This window comes from Myotis brandtii, unplaced genomic scaffold (genome assembly GCF_000412655.1).
Source record: "Myotis brandtii unplaced genomic scaffold, ASM41265v1 scaffold1290, whole genome shotgun sequence".
Classification (NCBI taxonomy): Eukaryota; Metazoa; Chordata; class Mammalia; order Chiroptera; family Vespertilionidae; genus Myotis; species Myotis brandtii.
Window position 1 is genome coordinate 89,762 of NW_005354552.1, and position 17,429 is coordinate 107,190.

General features: G+C 40.1%; 1 protein-coding gene across 4 annotated transcripts in view; it reads left to right on the plus strand.

Moving 5' to 3' along the window:
- Nucleotides 1-17,429, plus strand: part of PRRG1 (proline rich Gla (G-carboxyglutamic acid) 1) — a 220,655-nt gene that overhangs the window by 49,079 nt on the left and 154,147 nt on the right. Inside the window, exon 2 of one of the 4 annotated variants that reach the window (XM_005859714.2) lies at nucleotides 10,721-10,840. The exons of the other annotated variants lie outside the window; for them this stretch is intronic. Within the exon in view, the coding sequence (XP_005859776.1) occupies nucleotides 10,760-10,840 (81 nt within the window). The 5' untranslated portion in view covers nucleotides 10,721-10,759. The remainder of the gene's footprint in view (nucleotides 1-10,720; nucleotides 10,841-17,429) is intronic. 4 annotated transcript variants of the gene reach the window in all.

Sequence of the window (17,429 nt, forward strand, 5' to 3'; positions counted from 1 at the left end):
TATGAATGCACAGGGAATCAGGATTTCAGGCGCAGGTGATAAGAAACACAGTCAAGTCACTGGTGCTTGGTGCTGCCTCCTGCCCCGAGAAAAGGTATCCTTGGGCCTGTGCTAGGCAGACCAATTCCCGTTCGCGCGATTGCTCCCAGCCCAGGGCTCCGAAGCTGGCAGTGCGCGTAGGATTAGTTCCTGGTGCTGCGGGCGAGTTTTCTCCCAGCCCAGGGCTCTGAAGCCCGAAGTGCGCGCAGGCTCAGTTCCAAGGTGCTCGCGCACTTCCAGGCCAAAGTTCCTGCAGCGCTGAGGCCCCGGCAAGGGGCGGGTCTATCAGTTACTATGGCGCTGCCCGCGAGCCTGCGGGAAGGGGGGATGGGCTCTGTTACTCACGGATCTGCCGCGGGGATCTCCGAACTTTTGGTGTCCGCAGGTCTGTAGCTGTGGTCGCAGGTCTCTGTCCCCAGTGGCTGCAGGGTCCTGGTATGCGTCTGAGATCAGACTGGGTGGTGCTGAGGCCAGGATCCTAGTCTCAAGCAGCTCTGTTTCCCAAGATGGCGTGGTCGCTGTGCCTGGGCTGGCCGCCTAGGAGTGTCCGCGCCGGGAGCTGGACTCCGCCGCCTAAGACTGCCCGGTTTAGCAGCCCCTTAGAAGACCTGCAGAATCTAGCTGTCCCTAGCTCATACACACACACCACACACGTCCACACACTCCTCTATCACTTCCTTGCACTCTCACACTCTCTCCCTCCCTACCTTCCTGCTGGTCGCCATTTTTTCTTCCAAGACAAGTGTCTCTTCTTTATTTTTTTATTGTAAAATTCAAGATTCTTGAGAACATGAGGCAGTTAACATTCCATATTCCTTACAGAGAGCGAAGCATGGTAAACACAGCAAATACTTAATACAAACACTTTTCCGCCAGGAATGGTTTAATAGGCAGTCTCCAAATACTTGAACTGGAAAACCTAAAAGTAGAGTGCTCAGATTTTAGGCATCAGGTACTATCAGCAGGATTTCTATCCCAATTAAACTCTAATTCTGAGCTCTCAACAGTCTGGACAAACTGTACTTCACTATCTTCAAAGTGTTTTATATGTCACTATCCCATTTTCCTCCACTTCAAACCAAGCTAACAAATGAAACCTTTAATTCTGATTTTCCTCGATGCAAGGGAACAACAAAGCTCAATGGAAGCAATTTCCCTCCAGAAGTGACCTAATGGTTATTTCTTACTTCTAACTTCTTTGTTTTGTTTTTGTTGTGTTTTTTTGGGGGGAAGGCAGGGGGTAAATCCTCACTTGAGGATATTTTTTTCCAGTGATTTATAGAGAGATTGGAAGGGAGGGGGAGAGACAGAGAGAGAAACATGAATGTGTGAGAGACACATCAATTAATTGCCTCCCGCATGTACCCTGACCAGTGCCAGGGATTTAGCCTGCAATCTAGGTATGTGCCTTTGACCAGAATTGAATCCATAACCCTTCAATCTGAGCTTATGCTCTAACCACTGGGCTAAAAAAACAACTAAGGCTCTAACTCCTTTGTTGAAGGATTATAGGGAACAGTGAGCAACATAATTAAATAAAGTTTATTTTTACTTTCTATCTCATATGATGGCCAAAATAAGTTAGATTATTAACTTATACACTTTAAGAATGTAGTAATTAGATTTATAGACATCATCAAGGTATTCATAGTAGGCTATAGAATAGAAAATGATTAAAGTTTCTTTAATATTGGGGTTAAAGTACTCTGGAGAATATATCTACCCACAAAGTATAAAACTCATCAAAATACAACATGCAGCCCTGGCCGGTATAGCTAAGTGGTTAGAGCATCAGCCCGCAAATGGAAGGGTCCTGGGTTCAATTTCTTCCAGTCAAGGTCACATACCTGGGTTGCAGGTTCTCTGCCTCAGTTGGGAGTGTGTGGCGAAGGCAACTGATTGTGGCTCTCTCACATCGATGTTTCTCTTTCTTCTTTCCCCCTTACCCAACATTCCACTCTCTCTAAAATCAATGGAAGAAATATCCTCCAGGGAGGATTAACAACAATAACCAAAAAAAAACAACATAAAAATAATACAACCTGCAGAACCAAGATGGTAGCATAGGTAAACACTTATACTTCTGCCTCTCACAACCACATCAGAACTACAACTAAAAGATAAAACATCGATCATCCAAAACCACGGGAAAACTGGCTGAGTGGAAGTTCTACAACTAGAAGGAAAAAAAAAAAAAGCTCATTGAGACTGGTAGGAGGTGCGGAGGTGCAGAGGCGCGCGTGAAATGGGCTGGCAACTGGGTGCACTGTTGTTGTTTTTTTCAATCAGGAGGGAGATACAAGCTCCCGATTGCTCTGAACTCCAGTTCTGGGCGAGAGTCTGGGAACCTAGACTCATATGGGGAGAAACTGGACTGTCTGGCATTGGGCTGGAATGCAAGGGCTGCTTTCTCTCAGAGGTACTCGCAGTGATCATTGTTTCTGTGCAGGGGCGCGGAACGCAGAGACGTGGGGACCTCTCCAATGCAGGGCTAACTGGCAGCCATTGCTGTTTGCTCTGCCCTGGTGATTCCCAGAGACCCTGCCCCCCCCAATTTACAACCCCACCCAAACTGTGCTCAGAGGCTTTTTCACAGCATAAAACCTAACAAACTGCAGCTGGGTCAGAGAGCTCCAAAGCTTCCAAAAGAAGGCCCAAGGCTCAGCAGCAGCAGCCCGCCTTCACAGCCAGGCCTCATCTGGGCACTTCCAAACCATAAACAAAGAGGAGGAATCTGAAGATCTCTCTGTAGCTCCTGCTGGGTGTCCTCAGACAGTGGCTGACTTTGCACTTCCTTGGAGATCCAAGAGCCAGTGTACCCAGTGGTCAGTGTGAGACCACACCAGATTACAGCTCTTCACATCCATAAGCGACACACTCAAGGGGCAGACTCAGTGAGCACCAAAGCCCCACTGAAACAAGTCCTGCCCCATAAGGGTGTCTCCAGCACAGCAGTTCTCCCATTGTAGACATAGCTGTTCCTCACAACCAATTGGCCTGGAGGTCAATTCCTCCCCGTGATGCCAGCAGCAATCAAGGCTTAACTACAACAGGACTGTGCACCCAGCCCAAAAAGGGGTGCACAAAGAGTACCCACCTCAGGTGATTGGGGAGACTGAGCCACTGGGCCCTATAGGATATCTACCACACAAGGTCACTATATCAACACAGGGAAGGAGCCAAAATGCGGAGACAAACAAGTCACAAATGAAAGAAATGGATGAAAGCAAAATACTGGATATAGAGTTCAAAACCACAGTTATAAGATTACTCAAGAATCTTCTAGAAACCTCCGAGGAACTTAGTGAGACCTTCAAGGATCTTAGTGAGAATGCCAAAAAAATGGAAAAGAACCAGTCAGAAATTAAGCAGACACTGACTGAAATAAAGAATAATATACAGAGATTCAACAGTGGACTAGAGAATCAAGAATCAAGAATCAAGAATTAAGTCAAAGATTTGAAACAGGAGGAAGCAAAAAGCACCCAACCAGAAGAGCAAAATCCAAAAATAGGAAGATAGAGTAAGGATCCTCTGGGACAACTTCAAGTGTACCAACATCCACATTATGGGGGTGCCAGAAGAAGAGAGAGAGCAAGATATTGAAAACCTATTTGAAGAAATAATGACAGAAAACTTCCCCTACCTGGTGAAAGAAATAAACTTACAAGTCCAGGAAGCACAGAGAACCCCAAACAAGAGGAATTCAAGGAGAACCACACCAAGACACATCATAATTAAAATGCCTAGGGCAAAAGACAAAGAGAGAATCTTAAAAGCAGCAAGAGAAAAACAGATAGTTACCTACAAGGGAGTACCCATACGACTGTCAGCTGATTTCTCAACAGAAACTATGCAGGCCAGAAGGGAGTGGCAAGAAATATTCAAGATGATGAATAGCAAGAACCTACAAAGAAGATTACTCTACCCAGCAAAGCTATCATTCAGAATTGAAGGTCAGATAAAGAGCTTCACAGATAAGAACAAGCTAAAGGAGTTCATCACTGCCAAACCAGTATTATATGAAATGCTGAAGGGTATTTTTTAAGAAGAGGAAGAAGAAGAAAAAGGTAAAGATAGAAATTATGGAGAACAAAGTGACAACAAATACATATCTATCAACAAGTAAATCTAAAAATCAAGTGAATAAAAAATCTGATGAATAGAATAAACTGGTGAATATAATAGAATCTGGGGCATAGAAAGTGAGTGAACTGACAGTTCTCGGGGGGAAGGGGGTTTGGGGAGTGCGAGAAGAGATTGGACAAAAATCTTACACCTATGGACGAGGACAGTGGGGGGGGTAAGGGCATAGGATGGGGTGGGAACCTGTTGGAGGGGAGCTATGGGCGGGAAAAAAGAGGAACATCTGTAACAATGTGAATAATAAAGATTTATTTTAAAAAATACAATGTGTAGCACTTTTGGTTCATTACCCTCTTGTTATTTCTCATGTAAGAGGTCACATGGGGCTTTGATATCATTATGGTAAATCATAGGCTATAATGTAGGTGCTGCTCACTATTGAACGGGACTGAGATCAAAGCAGCCATGTTTGATACTAACATTGGAGATTTGGCATTGACTTGTCAGTGTGATTCTTGTATAAGATATATGGTATGGAATTATTTCCTGAATTAATCTAAGTATTCAACATCCTATCTTAGAAACTCCTTTAGTTCTCTGTCATGCCTCCATTTACTCATTGCTGCAGGCAGACTGGTGAACCCTGAGAAGGCTTAGGGTAGTTATTTGATGTTGGCTTTAGTGACCCATAACTTTGAATACCCCTGTATGCAGCCTCTTTTTTACTCAGGTAACTTGTGTTGAAATCCAGTACCCCAAAACTGCTTTGAAGTCTGAATTGCTTGAGTGAGCACTAAAAATGTGAAAACAATTGTAGACCAGAATAACAAGGGAAAGTAAAGCCAAAGAATGTTTTTATGGATATTCATGCATGTTGCTAGCAGGATTCAGGTTTTTTTTCAGATGATTCTGAAAGATTCATTTATAACTGTATCTTAGATATACTGTTTGAGTCTCTGAGCACCCGGATGCATTCCTGTTGGTTCTGTATCAGACCACATTAATTATTATTGTTTGTCTTACTCTCACATCTCTGAGGTTGATGAATACTTAAATTGAATGGGAGGTAAGGAACTGTATTTTCAAGATACCTGTCTCATGTTTCAGAGGTACTATAAAAAGGACGGAGAAAGTCTGTTTTAGAATAAGCTGTACAAGGTATTAAAATACTATAAGGCAGTGGTTCTCAACCTGTGGGTCATGACCCCTTTGGCAGTCGAACGACCGTTTCACAGGGGTCGCCTAAGACCATCCTGCATATCAGATATTTACATTACGATAAATAGCAGTAGCAACATTACAGTTATGAAGTAGCAACGAAAATAATTTTATGGTTGGGTCACAACATGAGGAACTGTATTTAAAGGGCCAGAAGGTTGAGAACCACTGCTTAAGGCATATATGAAATTTGGGGAAATGCTTTTCCGAAGAGAATTTTCTCCTCAAATTAGTAACTAAATTGGGTATATGGGAGGGGCCTTCCCTAACAATGACTTTCTTGGTAGCTAAAGCTGCAGCTAGACGTTTCAGAAACAGACTCCAAAGAGGTGAATAGATGGTGAGGTAATTTTCTTAAGTACTTGAATCCTGATTGTCTCTGGAGGCTTTGAAGCTGTGAGTTTCAAAATACACTGTTTTGATCTCCTGGGACCTTTGCCAGGTTCATAATTGTGCTGAGATATTTAATGATCACAAATGACAAGATGATGTCCTTCCTTTTACTCTAGGAGAGAGGCGATTCCTAGATGATACAGAGTAGATTTTAGTTTGGAATGTCACACTTCTTCTTTTTTAAAAAAAATATTTTATTGATTTTTTACAGAGAGGAAGGGAGAGGGCTAGAGAGTTAGAAACATCGATGAGAGAGAAACATCGATCAGCTGCCTCCTGCACACTCCCTACTGGGGATGTGCCCGCAACCAAGGTACATGCCCTTGACCGGAATCAAACCTGGGACCCTTGAGTCCGCAGGCTGATGCTCTATCCACTGAGCCAAACCGGTTAGGGCTGTTAGACTTCTTATAGGCCAAACACAGCAGTATATCTAAGATACAGTTATGCCTCCATTGAGTTGTGACTACTTGTTTTATTGAGATAGCCTTAAAAATGTTTATTAGATTGCAAGCAACATGAGGGCAGGTTTTATGCCATTTGAATAATCATTGATTCCTGGTACTATGTTTGGTTGTGGTAGATCCTTATACATTTTTGTTGGAAGAATGAGAATTATGTTGTATTACTATGTCCTAGGTTTCTTTACTTGTTTTAGAATAGAGGTGACAGTGTTGGACAGAAAGCAAGGCAGGATAGTCTTTCCCTTCTGCTCCTGGCAAACAAGTCTTTATATTTCAAATTCTCAAGTGTTGCCTTGTCTGTGAAGTCTTCATGTCTTTTCTGGGCACAATTTGCCTAAGCCCCTTTCCGTTAACGTATCCTTTACTTCTGTTATAGCATCTATGACATTTTTATTGCATTTTTATTTGTTAGTTTTTTCTTTTTCTACCACAGTGGAGAGCTCAGTTTCTATTTGTCTGCCCATGCCTGACATCTTAGTAGGAATGAATTTGGCTGCAAGTAGCAGGTAATGCAATTTATAGAGGCTTAGACAAGGGTGTAGTTATCTAAATTTGGAGGTAGGTAATTTAGAATGGATGTCTCCAAGGACACATATCTATTTGTTATTTCCAATTCACCAAGCTTAGCATGTCATTCTCATGATCGTACAACAGCTATATTCCACACCTCATATCTGTATTCCATTCAGGAAGAAAGAGGGAAAATGACCGAAGGTTTTGCCAGAAGTGTGTTCTTCACAAAGACACTTTCCTCTTATATCACAATGGCTAGAATTGGACCACATGGCCACCCTCAGTTGCAAGGGAGTCAGAAAACTTTTCTAGCCCTTATTCTATAGAAAGGCAGGGGGCAAAGGCATTGTGGATGATATTTGTGTAGGTAATCTACAATGTCATGTTCATTATTGGGGTGTCCCTCAAAAATGTCCTGGTACATGTACAATTAATTAAATCACACAGTGAACATATTTCAGCAGTAAGCTTACCATCTTAAGCACCAAAGACAAAATCTGTTTCTTTGTTATTTCTTCAGATTCTTTGTATCTATTTTATTTTTTAAAATATATTTTTATTGATCTCAGAGAGGAAGGGAGAGGGAGAGATAAAAACATCAATGATGAGAGTGAATCATTGATTGGCTGCCTCCTGCACGCCCCCCACTGGGGATCGAGCCTGCAACCTGGACATGTGCCCTTGACCAGAATCGAACCTGGGACCCTTCAGTCCACAGGCTGAGGCTCTATAAACGGAGCCAAAACAGCTAGGGCTCTTTGTACCTATATTAAAAGTGTGGTCTGGATCATGGTTTCAAATTAAACTTACTTTGGTCATTTTTAAGATGTAGGATATGGTCAGAGATGGAAATAAGCAGTATTATAAGAGAATGTGATTCTAGGAACTTGACCCCAATAGTATGTAAACCATTTAACTCTAAAGGGATGGACTTTACAAATCATCTATCTGCTGGAAACCATTAGGATTCTCTAATCTTTATTGCAGCCCCCTGCTCTTATAATCCATTGCTTTCTTAGGATTCACCTTCCTGTGATTTTTGAGTTTACATGTGTCCCTTACTACATTGTCTAATAGTTGTGAATTTAATGTCTCTTTCTTTATCTGAATACTGTGCATTTGTTTGCGGCCATGACTTCTCTTGTCCTTACTTACCACAACAACAGTAAAACCCTACAGTTATATCTATTAGACAAATCCCTTTCCTTAGAAACCAAGCTTTCTTCCATAGGCCTTCCATTTAATCATTTTAGGAAAGGCAGGAACTTTTCTGAAGGCCTCGCTATTTTTTATCTGCTTCTACGAAATTTATATGCAATTTAGTAGTGGAGAAACTTTTTACTTTGAGGGCCACATATATAATGAGGAAGAGATCAAATAAGGACCACATATTTAAAGATCTTATTTAGAGGATAGTTCTTTTGGGTAGGAGTTTTATCTTTGAGAGAAAAATGTTCTTTAATTTTTGCTTCTGAAATTAAAAAAAAAAGCAGTGCACCCATGGATTAAGAACAGAGAGCACAAAATCTTAACTAAAACCTGTAGGTTCATAAAAGAATAAATGCAGCTAGCTCATATGTACATTACATATTATCTGTTTAACCTGGCATGTGATCAAGGAATTGTAAACTAAAGCAGTGAGATACCATTTTAAAATTATTTAATTCACAATTTGGAAAACAAAATGCTGTGCTTACTGATGAGTATGGGGAATAGATAAGCTTTAAAGGTTTGTTATTAAATTATTATAACAGATGAAACATACCAAAATATAGAGAGGCCAATATAATAAAAACTTCTATGTCTACCATTTCTTTAAAAGACCTAACCCTATCCGGTTCCCTTTCTTCCCTTCTCTTTCCTTCACTGTGAATTCTCCTAAAGCCAACCTGAGGCAACTACTCTCTGTAAACAAGTACTTCTGTACACTGGAAATGAAAATGAAATTGCTTCAAACTTTCTGGAGCACAAGTTAGCAACATGTATCAATTATCCTAGGAATTTAATATCAGAAAAAAATGAGATGTGCATAAAAATTTAGTTAGTTATATTTATCAGTATTATTTATAGTAAAGAAATGGAACCATCTTAATTGAACACCAAAAGAGGACTGGTAAATAAATGGTAAATATTTATATAATGAATTATGAAGCAGCAATGAAGATTTATGCATGATTCAAGTTGTCTGCCTTAAGTATATATCAGTTCAGTGAATAGAAAATATTTCCCATACAAGAATCTGTAGTCGATCCAATGTTAAAACATGTAATTTGGTTTTGTGTTATGGACAGTTAAAAGAGGAAAAGAAAGATAAAGGGGAATGGGATATTAAAAGATTGGTTGAGTTTATAGTGAAAGAAAGATAGTGAGGTAGATAGCTGATTTGTTTAATTGTTCAGGGGACTTGGTGTTTTAGCCATCAGTTAAGATGTTTTATCTGTGTCAGCTGGGTGCTGGATGCAATCCTCAGTGCAGAAAGGCCAAGTGATGGCTTCATCCCTCAAGCATCTTGTAATCTTGGGGAGATAACACACACATGATTGAAAAATTGGTGAACAAACAAGAGAGAGTAATATTTGATAAATGAATGCTACACATTTGAATGCTATAGAAATCCAAAGGACAGAGGAATTGTGTCCTGCAGGGCTAATAGAGATATATTTCTAAGCAAATGGGGGATTATGCTGTCATTAACAACGGCATTAGGATTTAAAGATGCCAAAAGTAAAGGACAATATATTTAAATTAGGGGGAATGGTGTGAGAAAAGTCTTGGGAATGGGAAAGTATATAGCATTTGTAGAGAGCTAGCTTTGATTTGATGTGTAGGATTCTTGTTGGAGTGCAAAAGCAAATAACAGGGACCAGAACACAGTCTAGAATGTCAACCTCTGATTCAGGTTTGGATGCAGGTGTATTTATGGCTTTTAATTGCAAGTTGAAAAAATGACCAGTTTAGTATTAGAAAATCCACTGTAGGACAGGAAATTAAGCTGAGAGGTGAAAATTTTCCATTCTCAGTTCAGTACTGTAGTGGGGATAGCATTAAGAGTGAGACTCTGACCTGGAATATGCTAAGGTTCTACCAAGTAGCCACTCTGTAACCAAATAAAAGCTTTGGTTTCCTTGTCTGTAAGACAATTATGATATTATTCACCTTACTGGACTCATGGGGTTTCTGATTGAAGATCAAGTAAAGTGATGTAAAGATTCTTCTTTTTTAAAAAATATATTTTATTGATTTTTTACAGAGAGGAAATGAGAGGGATAGAGTGTTAGAAACATTGATGAGAGAGAAACATCGATCAGCTGCCTCCTGCACACCTCCTACTGGGGATGTGCCTGCAACCAAGGTACATGCCCATGACGGGAATCGAACCTGGGACCTTTCAGTCCCCAGGCTGATGCTCTATCCACTGAGCCAAACCGGTTAGGGCTAAAGATTCTTCTTGATGCAGTGCTTAGGGAAACAAAAAAACAATCTTCAGATAGAACCCCCTCTGTGCCCTCTGTTCCCTTACTTTAACTCTGATGAAAAAGGGAAATAAAGGATTTACAGAAAAATATGAACCCACCTGAAAATTGAGTACTGAAGTGACAAGAGTCCAGAAACATTATCTAACACCCCCCTCCCCCCAGCGTATACCAGAATCTTTAGTGCTTTGGGCCCAGGCAGCTGGACTCCAGGATAAGGTTTGATTGTTACTTTTTAGCCATCATCATATCATAACAAACATCTCTATTGTTTTGGCTGATGGATACCAGGACTATACTGATTTGGTAAATCAACTTGGGAAGCTTTCCACAATGTATTTCCAGGGAGTAGTAATTCTTAGGGACCTAAGGCTACCCTCTAAAGATAGTTGCTCATCCATAATTATTTAGAATGGAATGTTATTCTGAATTCTCTTGGCCCATGGGATTGCTTATTAGCATTTCTTTCAGGGCTGCTGTCCTTTTTGGGAGAAGGACCAGTAGAGTGAATCAGATATTTTGTTTTGTTTATAGAGTGGCCATCAGGATATTTGTCTGGATCAACTAGGTGCAATGAGTTTCCTTTGGCATAGGCATTCCACTGGGCCTGGTGTTTTTTCAGTTGTATCTGGGCAGATTTACGAAGCTATTTTGGTGAGTCAATTTCTAAATTTATTATACAAATACAGGAAACATGGCTTCTGTGCTGTCTTGCCATTGGCCTACTTATAACAAAGAAACTATAAGAAATCCTATATAATAAAGAGCTAATATGCTAATTAGACAAGACGGCAGAATGACCTTCCAGAACAACCAGTGGGCAGGGGGTGGAGCTGCAGGGTCATGAGGCAGCCGTGCTTGGGGCCGCCATGAGGTAGGGTAGGCCATGAGGGCCTACCCTTGCATGAACTTTGTGCATCAGGCCTCTAGTTGTGCTATAAAATGTCTTCTTGTATTTACTATATGGATGTTGAAGATATTATTCATTACATTTCTTGTTTTGAGGACACTAGGGATAATTTTTCTCTCTAGTCTGAAAATTATAAGTAACTGGGCTTCTGGGCAACTGGTTTATTTTTATCTTAGGAACACATGGCTCATGTAACTAATGGTGTTTTTCTCTTGGCATTGACTATTGAGAGGTTTATCTATTCCATTAACAAAGAAAAGGATCCTTTAAATAAGGTTTTTGCTTTTGGTATACATATATGAGTCCTCTCTATTCAGGTTATATTATCCTGAAACTTTTTTATTTTTTATTTTCTCTTTATCACATTTTCCTCAGATATTTTTTTTTTACTTTTTAACTGTATTTTATATTATTGTCTTATTATATGATTTTTATATAAATTATCCTGACTTCTTTCCAGAACTAGGTAGAGTATGAGTAAATAAAATTAATTTTATACTGAAATGTTAAGTTTAATGTATTGAATTCGTATTCATTTTGCTTTTTTGTTTGTTTGTTTGTTTGTTTATCATGATTTGGTGATGATTAGGGTACCAAATTAGGTGATATCCAGAAATATACAACAATTTAACTTTTAGATAAGGTAGTATGAAAGGTAAAGCAACAAGTGATCATATGCCTACAATAACTCCTGCAATACCTCAAGGTTATATCTTGGCTCCTTACTCTCAAGCTTCTTCAAGCCTGTTTGTTTCACTGGGAAGCCTTTTATAGGAGAGCAAGGAAAAAGAGTCTCAGCAGTATCTCACAACTGATGAAGTAGTGGAATGAAGGGCTAGCCCAGTACATATTCCTTGGTCAGGATAAATTTCCCCACACCTACCCTATATGATTGAATTCTTTCACTGCCATACCATTTCTACTTTATGTATGAAAATTCCAATTTTTGTAGTCTATTTCAGCTAGGTATTAAGATGCAAGCTGATTAAATTAATTTACACATGTGTTAAGAGCTAATAACACCCTCTAATTTTCTCAGTAATATATACTTCTTTCCCCAAAGGGTAAGAATGCTCTCTCTAGGTGTCTAAATCCAAGTCTCCCATTTATCTGTCCCAAGAAAATAATCAGACATGTGAATAACACTATATTTTAAAATATATACTGCTACATTATTTATGACAGCAAAAATTAGAATTAATTCTTTTTTTAAAAAATATATTTTATTGATTTTCTACAGAGAGGAAGGGAGAGAGAGATAGAGAGTTAGAAACATTGATGAGAGAGAAACATCGATCAGCTGCCTCCTGCACATCTCCTACTGGGGATGTGCCCAAAACCCAGGTACATGCCCTTGACCGGAATCGAACCTGGGACCTTTCAGTCCGCAGGCCGACACTCTATCCACTGAGCCAAACCGGTTTCGGCTAGAATTAATTCTTAATGGTTACATAATTTTTTATTGTCCTATATAATAAAAGCCTAATATGCTAAGTGTCTGGTCTTCTGGTCGGCCGTTCAACCAATCAAAGCATAATATGCTAATGATATGCTAAGGCCGCTCAACTGCTTGCTATGATATGCACTGACTACCAGGGGGCAGACGCTACAGCCAGTAGGCTAGCTTGCTGCTGGGGTCCAGCTGGTCAGGACTGAGTGAGACGGGCTGGACCTGCCCTGGAGCCCTCCCATAGTCCTTCCCCGGCTGGCCAACCCCCCATGTCCCTACTCAGCCCCAATCATGCACCGGTGGGGTCCCTCAGCCTGGCCTGTGCCCTCTTGCAATTCAGGACCCCTTGGAGGATGTCAGAGAGCTGGTTTCAGCCCGATCCTGCAGGTCAGGCCAAGGGATCCCACTGGTGCAAGAATTTGTGCACTGGGCCTCTAGTATGGATATGACAAAGTTTATTTCTGAATGGTTGAATATTTAGGGAATGGTTAAGTTATGATACATGAATATAATTCAACCATTAAGAGTCATGTTTATTATGTATTTAATTTAATAGGAAGATTATTACAGTGTATGAATGAAAAAAGGCAGGCATAAAGTGGAATATCATTTGAACTCAACTTGTTAAAATACAATGTACGATAAACATGTTTTATTCAATAAATTTTGCATGTGTAGTATGAGTCAAGTGTAGTGATGAGTTTGAGGATATAGTAGCATCAAACAAGATATGCATGATCCCTGCCAGCATTAAACATAATAGGACATCATTATGAAATTAAATCTCCTTTTGGGGATTGATGATTTCTAGTTAGATGTGATTAAGTTCATTTTCTATTTTGTGGACTCTCCAGGACCTTGGTTTCATTTCTTGTTTGCCTTTTGTCTGAGAATTCATAGCTCTCCAGTTCCATTAGATTGATGAGTAGAGTTTAAAAACAGTACCAACAGACAATTCAAGTCTAGCGTTCCCTATCATTTTTAGATTTTTTTAATCTTAATGTTGCCCAATAACCTCAGTGTAATAGCCTTTCCTAGGAATCAATCCCTTGTGATTTTTTTTTGGGGGGGAGGGGGTCTGGACTGCTTCTGCAGGAGAAAGCACTTCTGCGTGGGCCTTTTTATTTAACCTTACAAACAAATCTATACTCATGCTTTTATAGAATGTAATCTTATTGTTCTGTAGTGTTATCAACTTAATTTTGTTCTTGAAACAAATTTCCTTTAAAAAATATGAATGATACTTATAGGAAATGGACATATACTCGAAAATTATGAGGTTAAAGGTTTTTGTTTGTTTTTAGTATATTTTTATTGATTTCAGAGAGGAAGGGAGAGGGGGAGGGGGAGAGGAAGAGGAAGTGGGAGAGGGAGAGAGAGAAAGAGACATCAGTGATGACAGAGAAGGGAGAGGGAGAGGGAAAAACATCAATGATCACAGAGAATCATTGATCGGCTGCCTCCTGCATGCTGCACACTGGGGATCAAGCCCACAACCCAGGCATATGCCCTGAATGGAAATCAGCCCTGACCTCCTGGTTCCTAGGTTGATGCTCAACCACTGAGCTACGTCGGCCAGGTTTGAGGCTAATGTTTTAATTGCCTATGTCCAACCATAAAATTTTAGTTCTCCTAGTAGCTTTAATGTAATATCCTTGAAACATGTTCACTTCAGTGATATGCTTTGTTAGGTAGTGATATGACATTATTATATGTCATAGAACTTTTCCTTCTAAAGCCTGAGAGGTATATCAGTTTTGTTCCTTATACTATATGTGATGAGTTCTCAGTGCCATTTTTGTGATGTACATGCACAATAGGACGATGAGAGTATTAAAAATGTGAGACCTTATTTTTTTGCTTGATTTGTAAGTGTTGAGCTCGCAAAGTTATTAGTTTATCTGACCTCATCTAATTAAAAATATATAATACCTGCCCAGCTGGTGTGGCTCAGTGGTTGAGCATCGACCTATGAACCAGAAGGTCACAGTTCTCGGTCAAGGCACATGCCTGGGTTGCAGGCTCAATGTCCAGTAGGGGGTGTGCAGGGGGCAGCCAATCAATGATTGTCTCTCATCATTGATGTTTCTAGCTCTCTCTCTCCCTCTCACTTCCTTTCTCAGAAATCAATAAAAATATATTTTAATAATATTTATAATACCTGAACTTCTTATACGATCACATTTAAAGCACCAGTTTGTTACATTTGGGGCTAAAGTTCTGTGCTATGGTATGCCTAAGATAATACAACCAAACCAACATGGTTTATTCTAGTTTTTCTCTCACACATGGTGTCCTTTATGCATCGATCTTGTCCAGAAATATTAACTTTCTTTAACAGACTATTCTGCTTTCTGAAGAATCATATTAAAATTTAATCAGTAAACTAAAAATAAGCAGCTAATGCCATAGTGCATTATGGTAACTCATAAAAGAAAAGAGAAGCTAAAGCCTAATGCAGGCTTGTGAGGTTAAAGAAAGGTGAGTATATATTTATTGGCTATTCTAGGGTATGTACAAATTACAGTTTTTCCTCTCTTGAGAAGTGTGATGTAATGGCACCATACTTTTAGATGATATACATTTTTTTTAAAAAAAATTTTAAACAACTTTTTATAAGAGTTTATTTGAGCTAAACAGGATAGAAGCAAGATCTCGGTGATATACATTTTTTATTTGCAGAATATTTACTGTTTTTCCTATTAGCACTAAACTTCCTTGAATTATATAGTAGTATATAATAGGTTTATAGCCCATCTGAGCCCCTTGTTTTCTTCAGAAAAGCTTTTCTAGACAGCAACTATGCTTATCATGATTCTTGAGCTATGTCCTGTGTGTGCTGTACTTCCCATTCATCAGAAAGAAACAAATCCTACCCACATGCATCTTCATAATGCCTTCTCCTTCTTTGTCTCATTTCTATGTTGAGGTTTCTTTCTGCCTTGCTATTTTTCTTGTTTCTCTTCTCAATACCATTCTAGATTGAGAAGAGGCACCTAATCATATACCTGTTATTAGTTTTATCTTTCTTTTTCTTTTTCATAACTCTGTTCTGCTAAAGTACTGTTTTCACAGTACCAGAAAGATCCTATTAGTTTATAAAAAGTAAAATTGCTTTAAAATAATAAAAATAGTATTTGCTTAAATGAACAAAAGACTTGAAACAGGAACTTCATGAAAGATATCCAAATGGCTAATTAACATACAAAAATCAGGAAAATGTATAATGCAGTACCACTACCACCCACCAGAATAGAAAAGATGAAAAAGATAATACCAAGAGTCTGCAAGAATGTGGAGCAATTGGAACTTCTCTATATAGCTGCTCAGATGGTATATTCATGCAACCAAATTGGAAAACCAACTTTCAAATAATTAATAGAGCTGAATACTATAGGCATGCCTATGATCCAGTAATTCCTTCTAGACACGTACCGAACCCAAATAAGGTATATAGGTTCATAAAAAGACACATACAAGAATATTCAAAACACTGTTTGTAATAAACCTAAACTTGAGACAACACAAATGTGCATCAGTAGCAAAACAACTACATTAATGGGGTTATATACCTAACATGGAATCAGTAGTGAGAATGAAAGAACTATAATTGCATGTAACAATTTATATTAATCTTACAAACATGATATTGAGCAAAAGAAGCTAGATTCAAATGAATATACACTATGATTCCACTTATATAAAGTTCAAAAACACATTTATGCTTTAAGAAATCAGGCTAGTGGCTACCCTTGTTGGTAGGTAGTAAATGGACAGGGGGCACAAGGGGGGCTTCTGGGGAGCTAGTAATGTTCTGTTCTGTGTCCTGATATGAGTACTCATTGCATGGGTGTGTTCACTTTATGTATGTATGCTATATTGTAATCCTATCTAATAATAGACAAACATGATAATTGACTGTACCTTCGCTATGCCTCCCATTGGCTAATCAGCACGATATGCAAATTAACCACCAACAAAGATGGCGGTTAATTTACATACGTAGGCTCCAAGTGGTGGAACGAAGCCTGATGACCCGGGGTCGGCGGAGCAGCGAGGCCTTACTGCCCCGGGGCCGGCAGAGCAGCGAGGCCTCATGGCTCCGGGGCCTGCGGAGCAGCGAAGCCTGACGTTTCCTGGGCCGGCTCCGGCCAGAACTCGGCCAGAGTGAAGGCCTGAGCCCTGGGTGCCGGAGGCAAACCAGTGCCAGCAGCCAGGGGAAAGGAAAGCCTATTGCACGAATCTCTTCATGCAACAAGCCTCTAGTCTAAAATAATAAAAGTGTAATATGCTAATTAGACCAGACAGCCAAACAACCTTTCAGACATCCTTCTGGAGAAAGCCGTGGCAGTGGGAGTGAGGCAGAGGTGGTTAGGGGCAATCAGGCAGGCAGGCAAGCAGTTAGAAGTGATCAGGCAGGCATGCGAATGGTTAGGGGCGATCAGGCAGGCAGGCAGAGGGGTTAGGGGCAATGAGGCAGGCAGGCAGAGTGGTTAGGGATGTTCAGGCAGGCAGGAAGGTGAGCAGTTAGGAGCCAGCAGTCCCAGATTGCGAGAGGGTGCAGGCCGGGCTGAGGGACACACACACCCACCCCCACTACCCATGCCCTATGCATGAATTTTGTGCACTGAGCCTCTAGTATCCTATCTAATAAAAGAGAAACATGGTAATTAGCCGTACGTCCGCTACCCTTCCCATTGGCTAATCAGGGCGATATGCAAATTAACTGCCAGCCAAGATGGCGGCCGGCAGCCCGGCAGCTTGAAGCGAACATGAGGCTTGGTTGCTTCAGTGACGAAGGAAGCCAACGTTCCCTGCCTGCCGCTGCCAGCCTCTGAGCTTGCAGTTTGAAACATTATTACAAATATAGAAGCTAAACAAAA